The sequence below is a fragment of the Hemitrygon akajei genome, chromosome 25, assembly GCF_048418815.1.
Source record: "Hemitrygon akajei chromosome 25, sHemAka1.3, whole genome shotgun sequence".
NCBI classification, from domain to species: Eukaryota; Metazoa; Chordata; class Chondrichthyes; order Myliobatiformes; family Dasyatidae; genus Hemitrygon; species Hemitrygon akajei.
This window is the reverse complement of record NC_133148.1, coordinates 2898074-2921622: the sequence shown is the minus strand read 5'-3', so window position 1 is coordinate 2921622 and position 23549 is coordinate 2898074. Positions and strand designations below refer to the sequence as shown.

General features: G+C 56.4%; 1 protein-coding gene across 1 annotated transcript in view; it reads left to right on the top strand.

The window, feature by feature from the left end:
* Window positions 1-23549, top strand: part of LOC140716329 (adenylate cyclase type 2-like) — a 66434-nt gene that overhangs the window by 8105 nt on the left and 34780 nt on the right. Inside the window, 4 exon segments of the mRNA XM_073028941.1 lie at window positions 2768-3101; window positions 8394-8591; window positions 21159-21320; window positions 22197-22346. Of these exon segments, the coding sequence (XP_072885042.1) occupies window positions 2898-3101; window positions 8394-8591; window positions 21159-21320; window positions 22197-22346 (714 nt within the window). The 5' untranslated portion in view covers window positions 2768-2897.

Here is a 23549-nt window from a genome sequence, read left to right as displayed (position 1 = left end):
GAGACAGTTACATCTGGGATATAACCCCGGGGTTCTGGGTTGAAAGGCAAAATTACATTCTCCGACCGTGTTACAGGCTGTGATTTAATCCAGGAATTCCGGGATTTTCTTTTTGTATGGAATTACAGATCCCCGGGAGTGAGTTACAGGCTGGAAACTCACCTTTTATTCCACTCCGGGGATCTGTTATTCCATACATAAACACTGAATTTCCCATTAGATTCCAGGTTGTAACTCAGTCCCGGGGATCTGTAGCTCTAAATATGAACCACCTGAACTTCAAATTAGATTCGGTGTAGTAACCCACTCGCGAGGATCTGTTTTATATATATATATATAAAGACTCTGAACCCCTGGATCAGATCCCACCCTGTAAATCGCTCCAGGGGATTTGTTGTTCTACGTATAAACCCCGAACCCATGGATTAGATTCCAGGCTCTTGACTCACTCTGGGGGAATCAGATATTCTATATATAAACACTTCAAACTCCGGAATCAGATTCCTGAAACTCAATCCAGGGATTGGTTAATTCTATACATACACCTCCTGAACCCCAGAATTTTACTCCAGGCATTCCCTGGGATCTATTTTTTGATATATACAGTGCCGATATAAAAAGTATTCACCCCCTTTGGAAGTTTTTGAGTTTCATTGTTTTACAACATTGAATCACAACAGATTTAATTTGGCTTTTTTATCACCAATCACAGAAAACGTCTCTTTTGCATCAAAGTGAAACCAGACCTGTACAAAGTGATCTAAGCTATTTAAACCACAAAATAATTGATTGCATAAGTTTTCATTCCCTTTAATATGACACACCAAATCGTCGCTGGTGCAGCCAATTTGCTTTAGAAGTCACATAATTAGTTAAACGGAGATCTGTTTTTGGAGACCCGTGTGCAGTCAAGGTGTCTCAATTGATTGTAGTAAAAATACACCTGTATCTGGAAGGTCCAACTGCTGGTGAGTCAGTATCCTGGCAAGAACTACACCATGAAGACACTCCAAGCAACTCCGCGAAAAGGTTATTGAAAAACACTAGTCAGGAGACGGATACAAGAAAATTTCCAAGTCACTGAATATCCCTCGGAGTACAGTTAAGTCAATCATCAAGAAATGGAAAGAATATGGCACAGCAGGCTGTCCTCAAAAACTGAGTGACTGTGCAAGAAGGGGGTGAGTGAGGGAGGCCGCCAAGAGACCTCGACAATTCTGGAGGGGTTACAAGCTTCAGTGGCTGAGGTGGGAGAGACTGCGCATACAACTGTTGCCCGGGTGCTTCACCAGTCGCAGCTTTATGGGAGAGTGGCAAGGAGAAAGCCGCTCTTGAATAAAACTCACATGAAATCTCAGCTAGAGTTTGCCAGGAGGCATGTGGGAGACTCTGAAGTCAGCTGGTTCTATGGTCTGATGAAACCAAAATTGAGCTTTCTGGCCATCAGACTAAACGCTGTGTTTGGCATAATCCAAACACCACACATCATCAGAAACACACCATCCCTACTGTGAAGCACGGTGGTGGCTGCATCATGCTGTGGGGATGCTTCACTGCAGCAGGACCTGGGAGGCTTGTGAAGGGGGAGGGAAAACTGAATGCAGCAGAATATTGGGATATTTTGGAGGAATACATGATGCAGTCTGCAAGAGAATCGTGACTTGGGAGAAGATTAGTTTTCCAGCAAAACAATGACCCCAAAGCTACACAGGAATGTCTCAAAACTAACAAAGTTAATCTCCTGGTCAGAATCCAGACCTCAATCTAACTGAGAATTTGTGGCTGGACTTGAAAAGGCTGTTCCCTCACAATCCCCATGCAATATGATGGAATTTGAGCAGTTTTGTAAAGAAGAATGGGGAAAAATTGCAGTGTCCAGATGTGCAAAGCTGATAGGGACCTATCCTCACAGACTCAAAGCTGTAATTGCTGCCAAAGGTGCATCTACCAAATACTGACTTGAAGGGGATGAGTAATTATGCAATCATTTTTTTTGTGTTTAATATTTGTAGTACATTTAGACCAATTTGTTCTCATTTTGACACAAAAGATTCTTCAAGAAAGCCAGATTAAATCCAATGTGATTTAATGTTGTAAAATAATGAGACATGAAAACTTCCAGGGGGGGTGGGGGGAATACTTTTTATAGACCCCTGTAAATCCTGGATTATATCTCAGCCTTTAACTCGCTCCTGCACATCTCATATTCTACATATAAACTGCTCCGAACCCCTGGAGTGGATTCTAGCCTGTAACCCACTCCCAGTTCTGTAGAAAAACACACAAAATGCTGGAGGAACTCAGCCAGTCAGGCAACATCCATGGAAAGGAATAAAGAATCGAGATTTTGGACTGAAACTGGAACTCATCGAGGCTGGAGAAGAAGAGGAAAAAAGCCAGAAATGTTACTCTGTGTAATCCAATGATCCTTGGATTAAATTCCAGCCTGTAACTCCATTCTGGGGATTTCTTATTTTACATAGAAATCTCACCAAACCTTTGGATCAAATCTCAGCCTGTGACTGTATTCTATATATAATCCCTGAACCCCTTGATTACCTCCCTGCCTGTAACTCTCTCTTAAAGATTTGTTATTCTATGTATAAACCCCCGAACCCCCAATTAGATTCCAGTCTGTAACTTACTCCCAGGAATCTGGTATTCTATATAGAAACCCTCGAACCCTCTGGGTTGGATCCCAGTCCTAGGGATCTGTTATTTCAGCTGCAAACTCCATGTTATAACCTGATCTTTCTGTCTCTTGCAGAATTTGGACTTGCGGAGAGAGCTGGGACTCTGATCCTCACTGAGCTGGCTGGCAATGGCGTCTGTGTGTAAAGGACCGTGAGGCGAGGGGAGTGGTGGTTGAGGTGGTGGGGCTTGGAAGCAAGTCCTGCATGGTGGCTGTGTGGGGGGGCATGTCTGGTGCGGCAGAGTGTCCCCCAGGCAGGGGGAGGCGGTCAGATGTGCCCCGTCCTGACCATCACCTGTACGAGTCCTACCATCGGGTCAGCCAGCAGTTCCCTCTCCTGGTGCTGCTGCTTCTCGTCATCAGTACGGCTTCGATTGCCCTGATCATCCTCTTCTTCAGCCGAGGACTGGTACGTTCCTCTGTGAGACCCTCAGCCTCCCATCTGCTCCTGCTTCTGGATCTCTGCTCCTGCCCCCACTAACCACCCCTCCACCACCACCCTCCCTTTTGACTTGTGTTACTGCACAATCGGTGGCAGAAAGCTTGGGAGAAGGGGTTTGAAGCCCGCCCCTGATTGTAGGAATGCTGGGATTTCAGGAGTGTGATTCCTGGGAATGGAGAGAAAGAGCCCAGCCTCTCCAGCCTCTCCTGATCACTCACGCTCTCCAGCCCCGGTAACATCTTCATGAATCTTCTCTGCATTCTCTCCAGCTTAAACATATCCTTCCTCTAGCTGGGTGACCAGAACTGTACACAGTACCCCAGGTGTGGTCTTACCAACATCTGGTACAGCTGTAACATGACATCCCAAATCCTGTACTCAGTGCCCTGACTGATGAAGAGAAGGCCAGTGTGCCAGGTGCCTGCTTCACCATCCTGTCTATCCGTATCATCACTTTCAGGGAACCATGTACCTGTATCCATGGTCTCTCTTCGCCCCTCTTCGAGTGGGCAGAAGATACAAAATCCTGAAAGCATATACCACCAGGCTCAAGGACAGTTTCTACATCACTGACGTAAGATTAATAGTTCCCTAGTACGATAGGTTGGACACTTGAACTCAGAATCTACCTTGTTATGTCCTTATTGTCTACATATGCACCACACGTTCTCTATACTGTGTCACGTACCCCGTGACCGGGTTAAGAACCAGCAGAAATGGAAAACACCTTGGAGTCTGGTATTACCGTAAACTAATAGTGTTTATTAGTAAACTAAGTAATACAATACTATAAAATGCAAATATATCAAACAGTTTAGCAATGATATATACAGAAAGTGTGGAAATAGGAACCAAAACCAGGCTCTTCCGGAGCTAGGGGTAAATGGATACAGTCTTACGATATGACGCAGAGTTCAGTTCAGTTCGAGGTAGTTGTTTGAGTACCGTTGGAGAGAGAGGTGATGAGAGGTGATGCCGTCCATCTTCCCGTTGTCTTCCTGTTGTGGTCACCGACTATGACCGTACCACGTACGACCGTTCTTCAGTGGTGGACCTGTCACCCAGGCGAGGGTGAACACACAAACAGTTCCCCACCGGTCGCACCTTCTCACACTGTGAGCCACTGATCGATTTCCCCGAATCGATCCTCTAAAACCCCTGCCTTCACGTGGGTGCACAAAGCTCGTTCAGTGTCCCGTGGTGTGTCTGCCTGTGTCTTAGCAGACCTGCATTTTATCTCCACATGCCGGACACCGGCTGTCCATCAACCGGCTCCTCCCTGCTCTCTCTGCAGGAATCTTAACAAGCAGGCTAAAGTGTCCTTGGAGCAAAGGTAAACAATCAGCCGAAGAACCATAACATTAAATCTTCTCTCTTTCTCTCTCTCTCTCTCTCACATTTGCGCTGGATGCCTCCCCCTCTCTCTCTCTCAACAGCAGCACAGGTTAATAGGGTCAACTCTGGACCCCATCTCAAACTCGATTTGCCCATCACAACTGTAACACTTTACTCTTCTCTCTGTTATTGTTTTACTGGGTACTACCTTAATGCACTATCTAAAGAGTTCTATGCAGATAGTTTTTTTTTGCTGTATCTTGGTACATAACACACAGAACATAGAATGCTCTGGAGTGGTACATGCCCCTCAGCCCACAATATTGTGCAGACCTTTTAACCAACTCCAAGATCGATCTATCCCTTCCCTCCCACTTGGCCTTCCATTTTCCTTCCATCCATGTACCCACCTTAAATGACCCTAATACATCTGCCTCTACCACTAATACTGGCAAAACATTCCACATACCCACTCCCTGTGTGAAGAACTTACCACTGACATCCCTGCTAAACTTTGCTCTACCTATTTCCACTATCTGGCTGTCTGCTCTATCTGTGGCTTTTACCATCTTGTACACCTCTATCAAGTTGCCTCTCATTCTCCTTTGCTCCAAAGAGAAAAGCCCCAGCTCGCTCGCCCTATCTTCATAAGACTTGCCCTCTAGTCCAGTCAGCATCCTGGTAAATTTCCTCTAGACCCTTTCTGAAGCTTTTCTATCCTTCCAATAATGAGGTGACCTGATTCGAACATAATATTCCACAGCTGCTGCAACATACTTAATCCCCTAACTAATGAAGGCCAACACACTATATGCCTACTTAACAATTCTATCGACTTTAAACTGAGATACACCAGAAAAGCTAAAGTAAATCGGAAACTTTTCACTGTACCTCAGTATACATGACAGTAAGAAACCAGTTTACAGAACAAGGACACACAAACCAGTCCTCATAGAGGGATCAGAAGTGGAGGGAGTGAGAAATTTCAAGTTGCTAGGGGTCAATATCTCTGAGGATCTAAGCTGGTCACAACATATTGATACAACTATAAAGAAGGCAAGACAGGGGCTATATTTCAATTGGAGTTTAATCTGACTTGTCACCTGAAAAAGACTCAAAAACTTCTCATATGTACCCTAGAGAGCACTCTGACTGACTGCATAATAGTCTGGCATGTGAGGGTGGGGGGTGTGATTACTGCACAGGATCAAAGTAAGTTGCAGAAAGTTTTAAAATTAGTCAGCTCCATCAAGGGTACCAGTCTCTGTAGTATCCAAAACATCTTCGAGGAGCGATGCCTCAGGAAGGCAGCTTTCATCATTGAGGACACCCACCACCCAAGACACTCCCTCTTCTCATTTTTTACCACAGGAAAAAGGTACAGAAGCCTAAAGGCCCACACTGAGCAATTCAGAAACAGCTTATTCCCCTTTGCCATTAATTTCTGTTTCTTTCCACTACTTATTTTAACTTAACTATTTAATATACATACAGTGGCATGCAAAGGTTTGGGCACTCCTGATCAAAGTTCTGTTACTGTGAATAGTTAAGTGAGTAGAAGATGAACTGATCTCCAAAAGTCATAAAGTTAAAGATGAAACATTCTTTTCAACATTTTAAGCAAGATTAGTGTATTATTTTTGTTTTTAGCACTCTGAAAATTAAAATAAATGGTGCCCACAAATCAGGAGAAGGCTATAAGAAGATAGCAAAGTGTTTTCAGGTAGCCGTTTCCTCAGTTCGTAATGTAATTAAGAAATGGCAGTTAACAGGAACATTGGAGGGCAAGTTGAGGTCTTGGAAGACCAAGAAAACTTTCCGAGAGAACTGCTCGTAGAATTGCTGGAAAGGCAAATCAAAACCCCCGTTTGACTGCAAAAGACCTTCAGGAAGATTTAGCAGCGTCTGGAGTGGTGGTGCACTGTTCTACTGTGCAGCAACACCTGCACAAATATGACCTTCATGGACGAGTCATCAGAAGAAAACCTTTCCTGCATCCTCACCACAAAATTCAGCGTCAGAAATTTGCAAAGAAACATCTAAACAAGCCTGATACATTTTGGAAACAAGTCCTGTGGACTGATGAAGTTGAAATAGAACTTTTTGGCCGCAATGAGTAAAGGTGTGTTTGGAGAAAAAAGGGTGCAGAATTTCATGAAAAGAACACCTCTCCAACTGTTAAGCACGGGTGGAATCGATCATGCTTTGGGCTTGTGTTGCAGCCAGTGGCACGGGGAACATTTCACTGGTAGAGGGAAGAATGAATTCAATTAAATACCAGCAAGTTCTGGAAGCAAACATCACATCGTCTGTAAAAAAGCCGAAGATGAAAAGAGGATGGGTTCTACAACAGGATAATGATCCTAAACACACCTCAAAATCCACAATGGACTACCTCAAGAGGCACCAGCTGAGGGTTTTGCCATGGCCCTCACAGTCCCCCGACCCAAACATCATCGAAAATCTGGATAGACCTCAAAAGAGGTCCAAGAATCTCACAGAACTAGAAGTCTTTTGCAAGGAAGAATGGGCGAAACAAGAATTGAAAGACTCTTAGTTGGCTACAGAAAGTGTGATACTTGCCAAAGGGGGTGTTACTAAGTACTGACCATGCAGGGTGCCCAAACTTTTGCTTCGGGACCTTTTCCTTTTTTGTTATTTTGAAACTGTAAAAGATGGAAAAAAGAAAGTAATCTTGCTTAAAATATTAAAGGAATGTGTCATCTTTAACATTATGCCTTTTGGAAATCCGGTCATCTTTTACTCACTTAGCTATTCACAGTAACAGAAATTTTGACCAGGGTGCCCAAACTTTTGCATACCACTGTATATATACCTACAATCATTCAGTTTTATTTTTCACTGCTGCCGCAAATTTAGCAAATTTCATGACACATACTGGAGATATGAAATCTGATTCTGATACTAATTTACCAGTACAGCACAGGAATAGGCCCTGTAATCTGCCTAACTGATTCAACTAATAATTAACTAGCTAACTAACCTAGACATGTTAGTCCACGGCCTCCTCTACTGCTGTGATGAGGTCACACTCAGGTTGGAGAACCATTCCATTTCGGTAGCCTCCAACCTGATGGCGTCATTGATTTCTTGAAATTCCAAATTGCACCCCCGCTCTCCTTCACCATTCCCCATTCCCATTTCCTTCTGTCAGCTTATCTCCTTACCTGACCATCAGCACCCTCTGGTCCTCCAACCCTTTCTCTTTCTTCCATAGCCTTCTGTGCTCTCCTATCAGAATTCCCCGTCTCCAACCCTTTATCTCTTTCGCCAATTGACTTCTCCGCTCTTTATTTCACCCCTCCCGCTCTCCCGGCTTCACCTATCACGTACCCCTTTGTACTTCTTCCTCCGCTCCCCCCACCATCTTACCCTCCCTTCTCATCTGTTTACCAGTCCTGAAGAAGGGTCTCGGCCCGAAACGTCAACTGCTTACTCTTTTCCATAGATCCATAGATGCTGCCTGGTCTGCTGAGTGCCTCCAGCATTTTGCGTGTGTGTCCATGGTCTTTCCAGCATCTGTGGATTTTCTGCTGCTGGTAACTAATCTGATCTCTTCGGCCATCTCCATACACCCCTCAATTCTCTGCAGATTCACGTGTTTATTCAGGAGCCTCTTGGACACCTCTGCTGTAACACCCTCCATCACCCAGACACCCAACACTCCCTGTTAAAACATTAACCTGCTCTGCACTTCTGCTTTGAACGTATCCCCACACCCCCCCACTTTAAATGCATGCCCCCTGGATGAGATATTTCCACCCTGCATAAAAGGGTGTCCACTCCGTCAGTTCCTCTCGTGGTTTTATAAAATTTCTGTCAGGTGGGGAGGATTGGCGAGAAACCCCAGGTAGGGGATAGAGGGGGCAGGACTGACTCCCATCACTTCCTCTCTTGGTGCAGGAGGTATCGGACAATGTGGCCTTCTTCGCCACTGTTGTGGTGGCTCTCGGAGTCTTCCTGTGCACCCTGGGCCTGGCTTTCGTGGACTTCGTGTTCAGCAGGGGCATGAAGGCCCTATCGCTGCTGATCTGGGCCTGTCTAATCACTATGGGTTACGTCTTCATCTTCGAAGGGCCTGTCGTCAACGCCTGGGATCAGGTAAGAGCCAGGGGACAGGATGGTAGGGAATGGCTGGTAAAGGGGAGCAGGTGTCACTTGTATCACCTGACACATCCTCTGCCCCACCAATTGTTTTGCATATTTACCCTCTCCCCCTGTCCTTTACATCATCTTCCCCATCTGCTAAACCCCTGTACCTCTCCTAGTCCACTACTCCATCTTCCCAACCTCCTTACCCCTTCCCATCGCCCTCCCAATTAGCCATTCACTGCCCCTTCCCTCTCCAACCTCATTTCATCTTTCCCTGCTTGACTCCTTTTCCTGTTCCATCTCCGTTATTCTCCTTACTCCTTCCCCCTTTCCCGTTCCGCTCTCCCTTTCCCTCACCCTGTGTCCGACCCTGTCACTGGGAGTGTGTGACGGGACGGTGTGGAGGGAGTCTCACCCTGTGTCTGACCCTGTCCCTGGGAGTGTGTGACGGGACGGTGTGGAGGGAGTCTCACCCTGTGTCTGACCCTGTCCCTGGGAGTGTGTGACGGGACGGTGTGGAGTGAGCCTCACCCTGTCCCTGGGAGTGTGTGACGGGACGGTGTGGAGGGAGCCTCACCCTGTGTCTGACCCTGTCCCTGGGAGTGTGTGAGGGGACGGTGTGGAGGGAGCCTCACCCTGTCTCTGACCCTGTCCCTGGGAGTGTGTGACAGGACGGTGTGGAGGGAGCCTCACCCTGTCACTGGGAGTGTGTGACGGGACGGTGTGGAGGGAGCCTCACCCTGTGTCTGACCCTGTCCTTGGGAGTGTGTGACGGGACGGTGTGGAGGGAGCCTCACCCTGTCACTGGGAGTGTGTGACGGGACGGTGTGGAGGGAGCCTCACCCTGTCTCTGACCCTGTCCCTGGGAGTGTGTGACAGGACGGTGTGGAGGGAGCCTCACCCTGTCCCTGGGAGTGTGTGACGGGACGGTGTGGAGGGAGCCTCACCCTGTGTCTGACCCTGTCCTTGGGAGTGTGTGACAGGACGGTGTGGAGGGAGCCTCACCCTGTCTCTGACCCTGTCCCTGGGAGTGTGTGACAGGACGGTGTGGAGGGAGCCTCACCCTGTCACTGGGAGTGTGTGACGGGACGGTGTGGAGGGAGCCTCACCCTGTGTCTGACCCTGTCCTTGGGAGTGTGTGACGGGACGGTGTGGAGGGAGCCTCACCCTGTCACTGGGAGTGTGTGACGGGACGGTGTGGAGGGAGCCTCACCCTGTCTCTGACCCTGTCCCTGGGAGTGTGTGACAGGACGGTGTGGAGGGAGCCTCACCCTGTCCCTGGGAGTGTGTGACGGGACGGTGTGGAGGGAGCCTCACCCTGTGTCTGACCCTGTCCCTGGGAGTGTGTGACAGGACGGTGTGGAGGGAGCCTCACCCTGTCACTGGGAGTGTGTGACGGGACGGTGTGGAGGGAGCCTCACCCTGTGTCTGACCCTGTCCTTGGGAGTGTGTGACGGGACGGTGTGGAGGGAGCCTCACCCTGTCACTGGGAGTGTGTGACGGGACGGTGTGGAGGGAGCCTCACCCTGTCCCTGGGAGTGTGTGACGGGACGGTGTGGAGGGAGCCTCACCCTGTGTCTGACCCTGTCCCTGGGAGTGTGTGAGGGGACGGTGTGGAGGGAGCCTCACCCTGTCTCTGACCCTGTCCCTGGGAGTGTGTGACAGGACGGTGTGGAGGGAGCCTCACCCTGTCACTGGGAGTGTGTGACGGGACGGTGTGGAGGGAGCCTCACCCTGTGTCTGACCCTGTCCTTGGGAGTGTGTGACGGGACGGTGTGGAGGGAGCCTCACCCTGTCACTGGGAGTGTGTGACGGGACGGTGTGGAGGGAGCCTCACCCTGTCTCTGACCCTGTCCCTGGGAGTGTGTGACAGGACGGTGTGGAGGGAGCCTCACCCTGTCCCTGGGAGTGTGTGACGGGACGGTGTGGAGGGAGCCTCACCCTGTGTCTGACCCTGTCCTTGGGAGTGTGTGACAGGACGGTGTGGAGGGAGCCTCACCCTGTCTCTGACCCTGTCCCTGGGAGTGTGTGACAGGACGGTGTGGAGGGAGCCTCACCCTGTCACTGGGAGTGTGTGACGGGACGGTGTGGAGGGAGCCTCACCCTGTGTCTGACCCTGTCCTTGGGAGTGTGTGACGGGACGGTGTGGAGGGAGCCTCACCCTGTCACTGGGAGTGTGTGACGGGACGGTGTGGAGGGAGCCTCACCCTGTCTCTGACCCTGTCCCTGGGAGTGTGTGACAGGACGGTGTGGAGGGAGCCTCACCCTGTCCCTGGGAGTGTGTGACGGGACGGTGTGGAGGGAGCCTCACCCTGTGTCTGACCCTGTCCTTGGGAGTGTGTGACGGGACGGTGTGGAGGGAGCCTCACCCTGTCACTGGGAGTGTGTGACGGGACGGTGTGGAGGGAGCCTCACCCTGTGTCTGACCCTGTCCCCGGGAGTGTGTGAGGGGACGGTGTGGAGGGAGCCTCACCCTGTCACTGGGAGTGTGTGACGGGACGGTGTGGAGGGAGCCTCACCCTGTGTCTGACCCCGTCACTGGGAGTGTGTGACGGGACGGTGTGGAGGGAGCCTCACCCTGTGTCTGACCCTGTCCCTGGGAGTGTGTGACGGGACGGTGTGGAGGGAGCCTCACCCTGTCACTGGGAGTGTGTGACGGGACGGTGTGGAGGGAGCCTCACCCTGTATCTGACCCTGTCCCTGGGAGTGTGTGACAGGACGGTGTGGAGGGAGCCTCACCCTGTGTCTGACCCTGTCCCTGGGAGTGTGTGACGGGACGGTGTGGAGGGAGCCTCACCCTGTCACTGGGAGTGTGTGACGGGACGGTGTGGAGGGAGCCTCACCCTGTGTCTGACCCTGTCCCTGGGAGTGTGTGACAGGACGGTGTGGAGGGAGCCTCACCCTGTCACTGGGAGTGTGTGACGGGACGGTGTGGAGGGAGCCTCACCCTGTGTCTGACCCCGTCACTGGGAGTGTGTGACAGGACGGTGTGGAGGGAGCCTCACCCTGTGTCTGACCCTGTCCCTGGGAGTGTGTGACGGGACGGTTGTGGAGGGAGTCTCACCCTGTGTCTGACCCTGTCCCTGGCAGTGTGTGACGGGGACGGTGTGGAGGGAGTCTCACCCTGTGTCTGACCCTGTCCCCGGGAGTGTGTGACGGGATGGTGGGGAGTGAGCCTCACCCTGTCCCTGGGAGTGTGTGACGGGACGGTGTGGAGGGAGCCTCACCCTGTGTCTGACCCTGTCCCTGGGAGTGTGTGACGGGACGGTGTGGAGGGAGTCTCACCCTGTGTCTGACCCTGTCCCTGGCAGTGTGTGACGGGACGGTGTGGAGGGAGTCTCACCCTGTGTCTGACCCTGTCCCGGGAGTGTGTGACGGGACGGTGTGGAGTGAGCCTCACCCTGTCCCTGGGAGTGTGGTGACGGGACGGTGTGGAGGGAGCCTCACCCTGTGTCTGACCCCGTCACTGGGAGTGTGTGACGGGACGGTGTGGAGGGAGCCTCACCCTGTGTCTGACCCTGTCCCTGGGAGTGTGTGACGGGACGGTGTGGAGGGAGCCTCACCCTGTCCCTGGGAGTGTGTGACGGGATGGTGTGGAGGGAGCCTCACCCTGTGTCTGACCCTGTCCCTGGGAGTGTGTGACGGGACGGTGTGGAGGGAGCCTCACCCTGTCACTGGGAGTGTGTGACGGGACGGTGTGGAGGGAGCCTCACCCTGTGTCTGACCCTGTCCCTGGGAGTGTGTGACGGGACGGTGTGGAGGGAGCCTCACCCTGTGTCTGACCCTGTCCCTGGGAGTGTGTGACGGACGGTGTGGAGGGAGCCTCACCCTGTGTCTGACCCAGTCCCTCGGAGTGTGCGACGGGACGGTGTGGAGGGAGCCTCACCCTGTGTCCTGACCCTGTCCCTGGGAGTGTGTGACGGGACGGTGTGGAGGGAGCCTCACCCTGTGTCTGACCCTGTCCCTGGGAGTGTGTGACAGGACGGTGTGAAGGGAGCCTCACCCTGTGTCTGACCCTGTCACTGGATGTGTGTGACGGGACGGTGTGGAGGGAGCCTCACCCTGTCCCTGGGAGTGTGTGACGGGACGGTGTGGAGGGAGACTCACCCTGTCCCTGGGTGTGTGTGACGGAACGGTGTGGAGGGAGCCTCACCCTGTGTCTGACCCTGTCACTGGGAGTGTGTGACGGGACGTTGTGGAGGGAGCCTCACCCTGTGTCTGACCCTGTCCTTGGGAGTGTGTGACGGGACGGTGTGGAGGGAGTCTCACCCTGTCACTGGGAGTGTGTGACGGGACGGTGTGGAGGGAGCCTCACCCTGTCACTGGAAGTGTGTAACGGGACGGTGTGGAGGGAGCCTCACCCTGTGTCTGACCCTGTCCCTCGGGAGTGTGCGACGGGACGGTGTGGAGGGAGCCTCAGCCTGTGTCTGACCCTGTCCCTGGGAGTGTGTGACAGGACGGTATGGAGGGAGCCTCACCCTCTGTCTGACCCTGTCACTGGGTGTGTGTGTGACGGGACGGTGTGGAGGGAGCCTCACCCTGTGTCTGACCCTGTCACTGGGGAGTGTGTGACGGGACAGTGTGGAGGGAGCCTCACCCTGTGTCTGACCCTGTCACTGGGGTGTGTGTGACGGGACGGTGTGGAGGGAGCCTCACCCTGTCCCTGGGAGTGTGTGACGGGACGGTGTGGAGGGAGGCCTCACCCTGTCCCTGGGAGTGTGTGACGGGACGGTGTGGAGGGAGCCTCACCCTGTGTCTGACCCTGTCCCTGGGAGTGTGTGACGGGACGGTGTGGAGGGAGCCTCACCCTGTGTCTGACCCTGTCCCTGGGAGTGTGTGACGGACGGTGTGGAGGGAGCCTCACCCTGTGTCTGACCCAGTCCCTCGGAGTGTGCGACGGGACGGTGTGGAGGGAGCCTCACCCTGTGTCTGACCCTGTCCCTGGGAGTGTGTGACAGGACGGTGTGGAGGGAGCCTCACCCTGTGTCTGACCCTGTCACTGGGAGTGTGTGACAGGACGGTGTGGAGGGAGCCTCACCCTGTGTCTGACCCTGTCACTGGATGTGTGTGACGGGACGGTGTGGAGGGAGCCTCACCCTGTCCCTGGGAGTGTGTGACGGGACGGTGTGGAGGGAGACTCACCCTGTCCCTGGGTGTGTGTGACGGAACGGTGTGGAGGGAGCCTCACCCTGTGTCTGACCCTGTCACTGGGAGTGTGTGACGGGACGTTGTGGAGGGAGCCTCACCTGTGTCTGACCCTGTCCCTGGGAGGTGTGTGACGGGACGGTGTGGAGGGAGCCTCACCCTGTGTCTGACCCTGTCCCTGGGAGTGTGTGACGGGACGGTGGTGGAGGGAGTCTCACCCTGTCACTGGGAGTGTGTGACGGGATGGTGTGCAGGGAGCCTCACCCTGTCACTGGGAGTGTGTGACGGGACGGTGGTGGAGGGAGCCTCACCCTGTGTCTGACCCAGTCCTTGGGAGTGTGTGACGGGACGGTGTGGAGGGAGCCTCACCCTGTCACTGGAAGTGTGTAACGGGACGGTGTGGAGGGAGCCTCACCCTGTGTCTGACCCTGTCCCTGGGAGGTGTGTGTCGGACGGTGGTGGAGAGAGCCTCACCCTGTGTCTGACCCTGTCCCTGGGAGTGTGTGACAGGACGCTGTGGAAGGAGCCTCACCCTGTGTCTGACCCTGTCACTGGGTGTGTGTGACGGGACGGTGTGGAGGGAGCCTCAACCTGTGTCTGACCCTGTCACTGGGTGTGTGTGACGGGACGGTGTGGAGGGAGCCTCACCCTGTCCCTGGGAGTGTGTGACGGGACGGTGTGGAGGGAGCCTCACCCTGTGTCTGGGAGTGTGTGACGGGATGGTGTGCAGGGAGCCTCACCCTGTCACTGGGAGTGTGTGACGGGACAGTGTGGAGGGAGCCTCACCCTGTGTCTGACCCTGTCACTGGGTGTGTGTGACAGGACGGTGTGGAGGGAGCCTCACCCTGTCCCTGGGAGTGTGTGACGGGACGGTGTGGAGGGAGCCTCACCCTGTCCCTGGGAGTGTGTGACGGGACGGTGTGGAGGGAGCCTCACCCTGTCACTGGGAGTGTGTGACGGGACAGTGTGGAGGAGCCTCACCCTGCGTCTGACCCTGTCCCTGGGAGTGTGTGACGGGACGGTGTGGAGGGAGCCTCACCCTGTGTCTGACCCTGTCCCTCGGAGTGTGCGACGGGACGGTGTGGAGGGAGCCTCACCCTGTGTCTGACCCTGTCCCTGGGAGTGTGTGACGGGACGGTGTGGAGGGAGCCTCACCCTGTGTCTGACCCTGTCCCCCGGGAGTGTGTGGACGGGACGGTGTGGAGGGAGCCTCACCCTGTGTCTGACCCTGTCCCCGGGAGTGTGTGACGGGACGGTGTGGAGGGAGCCTCACCCTGTGTCTGGGAATGTGTGACGGGATGGTGTGCAGGGACCCTCACCCTGTCACTGGGAGTGTGTGACGGGACGGTATAGAGGGAGCCTCACCCTGTCACTGGGAGTGTGTGGCGGGATGGTGTGGACGGAGCCTCACCCTGTGTCTGACCATGTCCCTGGGAGTGTGTGACGGGACGGTGTGGAGGGAGCCTCACCCTGTCACTGGGAGTGTGTGACGGGACAGTGTGGAGGGAGCCTCACCCTGTGTCTGACCCTGTCCCTCGGAGTGTGCGACGGGACGGTGTGGAGGGAGCCTCACCCTGTGTCTGACCCTGTCCCTGGGAGTGTGTGAGGGGACGGTGTGGAGGGAGCCTCACCCTGTCTCTGACCCTGTCCATGGGAGTGTGTGAGGGGACGGTGTGGAGAGAGCCTCATCCTGTCACTGGGAGCGTGTGACGGGACGGTGTGGAGGGAGCCTCACCCTGTCCCTGGGAGTGTGTGACGGGACAGTGTGGAGGGAGCCTCACCCTGTCACTGGGAGTGTGTGACGGGACGGTGTGGAGGGAGCCTCACCCTGTGTCTGACCCTGTCCCTGGGTGTGTGTGACGGGACGGTGTGGAGGGAGCCTCACCCTGTCCATGGGAGTGTGTGACGGGACGGTGTGGAGGGAGCCTCACCCTGTCCCTGGGAGTGTGTGACGGGACGGTGTGGTGGGAGCCTCACCCTGTGTCTGACCCTGTCCCTGGGAGTGTGTGACGGGACGGTGTGGAGGGAGCCTCACCCTGTGTCTGACCCAGTCCCTCGGAGTGTGCGACGGGACGGTGTGGAGGGAGCCTCACCCTGTGTCTGACCCTGTCACTGGGTGTGAGTGACGGGACGGTGTGGAGTGAGCCTCACCCGGTCCCTGGGAGTGTGTGACGGGACGGTGTGGGGGGAGCCTCACCCTGTCACTGGGAGTGTGTGACGGAACGGTGTGGAGGGAGCCTCACCCTGTGTCTGACCCTGTCACTGGGTGTGAGTGACGGGACGGTGTGGAGTGAGCCTCACCCGGTCCCTGGGAGTGTGTGACGGGACGGTGTGGGGGGAGCCTCACCCTGTCACTGGGAGTGTGTGACGGGACGGTGCAGAGGGAGCCTCACCCTGTCCCTGGGAGTGTGTGACGGGACGGTGTGGTGGGAGCCACACCCTGTCCCTGGGAGTGTGTGACGGGACGGTGTGGAGGGAGCCTCACCCTGTCCCTGGGAGTGTGTGACGGGACGGTGTGGAGGGAGCCTCACCCTGTGTCTGACCCTGTCCCTGGGGGTGTGTGATGGGACGGTGTGGAGGGAGCCTCACCCTGTGTCTGACCCTGTCCCTGGGAGTGTGTGACGGGACGGTGTGGAGGGAGCCACACCCTGTCCCAGCAGAGTGTGTGACGGGACGGTGTGGAGGGAGCCTCACCCTGTGTCTGACCCTGTCCCCGGGAGTGTGTGACGGGACGGTGTGGAGGGAGCCTCACCCTGTGTCTGACCCTGTCCCCGGGAGTGTGTGACGGGACGGTGTGGAGGGAGCCTCACCCTGTGTCTGGGAATGTGTGACGGGATGGTGTGCAGGGACCCTCACCCTGTCACTGGGAGTGTGTGACGGGACGGTATAGAGGGAGCCTCACCCTGTCACTGGGAGTGTGTGGCGGGATGGTGTGGACGGAGCCTCACCCTGTGTCTGACCATGTCCCTGGGAGTGTGTGACGGGACGGTGTGGAGGGAGCCTCACCCTGTCACTGGGAGTGTGTGACGGGACAGTGTGGAGGGAGCCTCACCCTGTGTCTGACCCTGTCCCTCGGAGTGTGCGACGGGACGGTGTGGAGGGAGCCTCACCCTGTGTCTGACCCTGTCCCTGGGAGTGTGTGAGGGGACGGTGTGGAGGGAGCCTCACCCTGTCTCTGACCCTGTCCATGGGAGTGTGTGAGGGGACGGTGTGGAGAGAGCCTCATCCTGTCACTGGGAGCGTGTGACGGGACGGTGTGGAGGGAGCCTCACCCTGTCCCTGGGAGTGTGTGACGGGACAGTGTGGAGGGAGCCTCACCCTGTCACTGGGAGTGTGTGACGGGACGGTGTGGAGGGAGCCTCACCCTGTGTCTGACCCTGTCCCTGGGTGTGTGTGACGGGACGGTGTGGAGGGAGCCTCACCCTGTCCATGGGAGTGTGTGACGGGACGGTGTGGAGGGAGCCTCACCCTGTCCCTGGGAGTGTGTGACGGGACGGTGTGGTGGGAGCCTCACCCTGTGTCTGACCCTGTCCCTGGGAGTGTGTGACGGGACGGTGTGGAGGGAGCCTCACCCTGTGTCTGACCCAGTCCCTCGGAGTGTGCGACGGGACGGTGTGGAGGGAGCCTCACCCTGTGTCTGACCCTGTCACTGGGTGTGAGTGACGGGACGGTGTGGAGTGAGCCTCACCCGGTCCCTGGGAGTGTGTGACGGGACGGTGTGGGGGGAGCCTCACCCTGTCACTGGGAGTGTGTGACGGAACGGTGTGGAGGGAGCCTCACCCTGTGTCTGACCCTGTCACTGGGTGTGAGTGACGGGACGGTGTGGAGTGAGCCTCACCCGGTCCCTGGGAGTGTGTGACGGGACGGTGTGGGGGGAGCCTCACCCTGTCACTGGGAGTGTGTGACGGGACGGTGCAGAGGGAGCCTCACCCTGTCCCTGGGAGTGTGTGACGGGACGGTGTGGTGGGAGCCACACCCTGTCCCTGGGAGTGTGTGACGGGACGGTGTGGAGGGAGCCTCACCCTGTCCCTGGGAGTGTGTGACGGGACGGTGTGGAGGGAGCCTCACCCTGTGTCTGACCCTGTCCCTGGGGGTGTGTGATGGGACGGTGTGGAGGGAGCCTCACCCTGTGTCTGACCCTGTCCCTGGGAGTGTGTGACGGGACGGTGTGGAGGGAGCCACACCCTGTCCCAGCAGAGTGTGTGACGGGACGGTGTGGAGGGAGCCTCACCCTGTGTCTGATCCAGTCCCTCGGAGTGTGCGACGGGACGGTGGGGAGGGAGCCTCACCCTGTGTCTGACCCTGTCACTGGATGTGTGTGACGGGACGGTGTGGAGGGAGCCTCACCCTGTCCCTGGGAGTGTGTGACGGAACGGTGTGGAGGGAGCCTCACCCTGTCACTGGGAGTGTGTGACGGGATGGTGTGCAGGGAGCCTCAACCTGTCACTGGGAGTGTGTGACGGGACGGTGTGGAGGGAGCCTCACCCTGTGTCTGACCCTGTCACTGGGAGTGTGTGACGGGATGGTGTGGAGGGAGCCTCACCCTGTGTCTGACCCTGTCCCTGGGAGTGTGTGACGGGTCGGTGTGGAGGGAGCCTCACCCTGTGTCTGACCCTGTCCCTGGGAGTGTGTGACGGGACGGTATGGAGGGAGCCTCACCCTGTGTCTGACCCTGTCCCTGGGAGTGTGTGACGGGACGGTGTGGAGGGAGCCTCACCCTGTGTCTGACCCTGTACCTGGGAGTGTGTGACGGGACGGTGTGGAGGGAGCCTCACCCTGTCCCTGGGAGTGTGTGACGGGACGGTGTGGAGGGAGCCTCACCCTGTGTCTGACCCTGTCCCTGGGAGTGTGTGACGGGACGGTGTGGAGGGAGCCTCACCCTGTGTCTGACCCTGTCCCTGGGAGTGTGTGATGGGACGGTGTGGAGGGAGCCTCACCCTGTCCCTGGGAGTGTGTGACGGGACGGTGTGGAGGGAGCCTCACCCTGTGTTTGACCCTGTCCCTGGGAGTGTGTGATGGGACGGTGTGGAGGGAGCCTCACCCTGTGTCTGACCCTGTCCCTGGGAGTGTGTGACGGGACGGTGTGGAGGGAGCCTCACCCTGTCCCTGGGAGTGTGTGACGGTACGGTGTGGAGGGAGCCTCACCCTGTGTCTGACCCTGTCCCTGGGAGTGTGTGACGGGACGGTGTGGAGGGAGCCTCACCCTGTCCCTGGGAGTGTGTGACGGGACGGTGTGGAGGGAGCCTCACCCTGTGTTTGACCCTGTCCCTGGGAGTGTGTGATGGGACGGTGTGGAGGGAGCCTCACCCTGTGTCTGACCCTGTCCCTGGGAGTGTGTGACGGGACGGTGTGGAGGGAGCCTCACCCTGTCCCTGGGAGTTTGTGACGGGACGGTGTGGAGGGAGCCTCACCCTGTGTCTGACCCTGTCCCTGGGAGTGTGTGACGGGACGGTGTGGAGGGAGCCTCACCCTGTGTCTGACCCTGTCCCCGGGAGTGTGTGACGGGACGGTGTGGAGGGAGACTCACCCTAGTCTGACCCTGTCCCTGGGAGTGTGTGACGGGACGGTGTGGAGGGAGCCTCACCCTGTCCCTGGGAGTGTGTGACGGGACGGTGTGGAGGGAGCCTCACCCTGTGTCTGACCCTGTCCCTGGGAGTGTGTGACGGGACGGTGTGGAGGGAGCCTCACCCTGTGTCTGACCCTGTCCCCGGGAGTGTGTGACGGGACGGTGTGGAGGGAGACTCACCCTGTGTCTGACCCTGTCCCTGGGAGTGTGTGACGGGACGGTGTGGAGGGAGCCTCACCCTGTCCCTGGGAGTGTGTGACGGGACGGTGTGGAGGGAGCCTCACCCTGTGTCTGACCCTGTCGCTGGGAGTGTGTGACGGGACGGTGTGGAGGGAGCCTCACCCTGTGTCTGACCCTGTCTCTGGGAGTGTGTGACGGGACGGTGTGGAGGGAGACTCACCCTGTGTCTGACCCTGTCCCCGGGAGTGTGTGACGGGACGGTGTGGAGGGAGACTCACCCTGTGTCTGACCCTGTCCCCGGGAGTGTGTGACGGGACGGTGTGGAGGGAGACTCACCCTGTGTCTGACCCTGTCCCCGGGAGTGTGTGACGGGACGGTGTGGAGGGAGACTCACCCTGTGTCTGACCCTGTCCCCGGGAGTGTGTGACGGGACGGTGTGGAGGGAGACTCACCCTGTGTCTGACCCTGTCCCCGGGAGTGTGTGACGGGACGGTGTGGAGGGAGCCTCACCCTGTGTCTGACCCTGTCCCCGGGAGTGTGTGACGGGACGGTGTGGAGGGAGCCTCACCCTGTGTCTGACCCTGTCCCCGGGAGTGTGTGACGGGACGGTGTGGAGGGAGCCTCACCCTGTGTCTGACCCTGTCCCCGGGAGTGTGTGACGGGACGGTGTGGAGGGAGCCTCACCCTGTGTCTGACCCTGTCCCCGGGAGTGTGTGACGGGACGGTGTGGAGGGAGCCTCACCTTGTGTCTGACCCTGTCCCCGGGAGTGTGTGACGGGACGGTGTGGAGGGAGCCTCACCCTGTGTCTGACCCTGTCCCCGGGAGTGTGTGACGGGACGGTGTGGAGGGAGCCTCACCCTGTGTCTGACCCTATCCCTGGGAGTGTGTGACGGGACGGTGTGGAGGGAGCCTCACCCTGTGTCTGACCTTGTCCCTGGGAGTGTGTGACGGGACGGTGTGGAGGGAGCCTCACCCTGTCCCTGGGAGTGTGTGACGGGACGGTGTGGAGGGAGCCTCACCCTGTCCCCGGGAGTGTGTGACGGGACGGTGTGGAGGGAGCCCCACCCTGTGTCTGACCCTGTCCCTGGGAGTGTGTGACGGGACGGTGTGGAGGGAGCCTCACCCTGTGTCTGACCCTGTCCCTGGGAGTGTGTGACGGGACGGTGTGGAGGGAGCCTCACCCTGTGTCTGACCCTGTCCCTGGGAGTGTGTGACGGGACGGTGTGGAGGGAGCCTCACCCTGTGTTTGACCCTGTCCCTGGGAGTGTGTGACGGGACGGTGTGGAGGGAGCCTCACCCTGTGTCTGACCCTGTCCCTGGGAGTGTGTGACGGGACGGTGTGGAGGGAGCCTCACCCTGTGTTTGACCCTGTCCCTGGGAGTGTGTGACGGGACGGTGTGGAGGGAGCCTCACCCTGTGTTTGACCCTGTCCCTGGGTGTGTGTGACGGGACGGTGTGGAGGGAGCCTCACCCTGTGTCTGACTCTGTCCCTGGGAGTGTGTGACGGGACGGTGTGGAGGGAGCCTCACCCTGTGTCTGACCCTGTCCCTGGGAGTGTGTGACGGGACGGTGTGGAGGGAGCCTCACCCTGTTTCTGACCCTGTCCCTGGGAGTGTGTGACGGGACGGTGTGGAGGGAGCCTCACCCTGTGTCTGACACCCCCCCATGTGTTTGATCACCACAGGTTTACTTTTTCCTGTTCATCACGTTCACGGTCTACACCATGCTGCCCCTGTCCATGAGGGATGCTGCCATCGCCGGCGTCCTGAGCTCCGTGTCCCACATCGTGGTGCTGAGCGTGTACCTCCCCCTGAAATCGCCTACCCAAGCACTGCTTCCTCACCAGGTACCGGCTACGGGAGAGGGAGGGGAAGGGGAAAGAGGGGAGGCATAATGGGAGTGGAGGGGTGAGCAGAGGAGTGAGGGCAGAAGGCAAACGAGATTGTTTCAACAGTTTTCAGAGAAGGATCAGCATTCTGGGAAGTCGGTCTGGCGTCTTACATTGGGGGAGTAGGGTGTAATTCACTCTGCAAAGGGAGCGACATGTACCTCAGTGACTGAACCTCTCTTCCTTCACATTTCCCCACCACACTTCCTCCACTCCTCTTTCTCTCCCTTCACATTTCCCCCTCTCACTCATAACCACCCCCTCTCTGCACATATCTCACTCTCCCCTTTATCCTCTCTCTCCCACATCATCCCTCACCCCTCACCCTCTGCCTTCCTCGTTCCTTCCTCCCCTAAACCCCCCCTCTCTCCTTCACCTCCCTTTCTCCTTGCCCTCCCTCCTTCCCTCTCCCCTACCCTACCTTCTCTCTTTGCTTTGCTCCCCCGCCTCTCACTTCCTCTGTCTTCCCTCTCCTTCCTCTCCCCATTCCTCCTCTCCCCTCTCCATCTTGTCTTCCTTACCCCTCACTTCTGCAATCCCCCATTACCCCCCTCCCCACTCCTCTCTCCATTCCTTCTCCACCCATACCTATTTCCTCTTCCCCGTATCTCCCTCTTCCCCTTCTCTACCCTACCCGTCCATCTCCCTCCCTCTCTCCCATCTCCATTTCCTGTCTTTCTCTTTCTTCTCCCTCCCCCTTATTTATTTCCTCCTCCCTCTTCTCTTACCTCCTCTACGCACCCCGTCTTTCCTCTCTATACCCCTTCCTTCTGGGTCTCCTTCTCTCCTCATCCCTCCCTCTGGCCCCCATTCCACCCGCTCACCCCGGATCAGCTGCTGGCCAATGCCGTGATCTTCCTGTGTGGAAACCTGGTGGGCGCCTTCCAGAAGCTGCAGATGGAGCGGGCCCTGCAGAAAACCTTCAGGGACACACTCAACTGCCTCAAGTCCCACGTCAAGCTCGAATCTCAGAAGAGGCAGCAGGTAGGTGTGGGTGTCAGTTCTCACCCGTCCGGCCCTGACTTTCCACTCCCCGGCCCTCGTGTGGGTGTCGGTTCTCACCCGTCCGGCCCTCGGTCTCCCTGCTCTTTCGAGAATGAAGGCAAGGCGGTGGATGCTGTCCGCATAACGTCCCGCGTGGGAAGCTGGCCAAGACGGTTCAGTCGCTCGGTATTCAAGATGAGGTAGTAAATTTGATGAAACAGTGGCTTCGCAGGAGAAGCCAAAGAGTGTGAAACAAGATGCCAGGCCAAGTGGTCCATGCCAGCTTGATTTCGACATTTAAGAAAAAGTTTTGATGGTGCGTGGATGCCAGGATGATGGAGAGAAATGCTCCCGTTGCAGCTGAATGGCAGCAGGCTTTTTAAATGGTTCAGCATGTACTAGACAGGCTGTGATTTTCCATGACTGTGTCCTGGGATCAATGCATTCCCCTGGGAATTGTGTCTTTATCCGGACAGGACTGGGGTGTGGGGGCATGGTGGGTGGGGAAGGTGTACACAGTGAGATGGAAGGAAAGAGAGAGAATGAGCAGGAACAAGACTGTGACAGACGTGGGGGGATGGAGAGGAACAGAGAAACAGAAAGAAAGAGATAGACAGAGAAAGAGAAAAACAGAGTGAGAGGCAGAAGGAGGAAGGGTCAGAGAGAAATGGCAAGAGGTACTAAAGGACAGGAAGGGGCAGAAAGAGGGAAAACAAAAATGGGAGTGGAGGGCAGAGAAAATGAGATGGAGAGAGAAAGGGGAGAACAGAGAGAAGTAGACATAAAGAGAGACGTTAAGGCGGCAAGGGCTCAGGGAGAGTCAGAGGGGCAGACAGAGGAGACGTAGCAGGGGAAGAGAGAGGGAGAAAGTAGGATGGGAAGAGGGGATGGGTGGTTAGAGAGGGAGGAAAGAGAGAGAGAGGGTGGACTGACAGAGAGGGGGAGAGGCATAGGGGCAGAGAGAGGGGTGTGAGAGATAAGGGGCGGCAAGAGGGAAAGACAGAGAGAGGGAGAAAGTTGGACAGGAAGAGGCGATGGGTGGCCAGACACAACAGGAGGTAGAGAGTGACAGAGATAGAGGCAGCAGGGAGGAAGAGATTCAGGGAGGGAGAATGGGGGGGGGGGGGAGAGAGAGAGAGAGAGAGAGAGGGGGGGCAGAGAGAGAGAGAGAGAGGGAGAGAGAAGGAAAGAGGGACAGAGAGA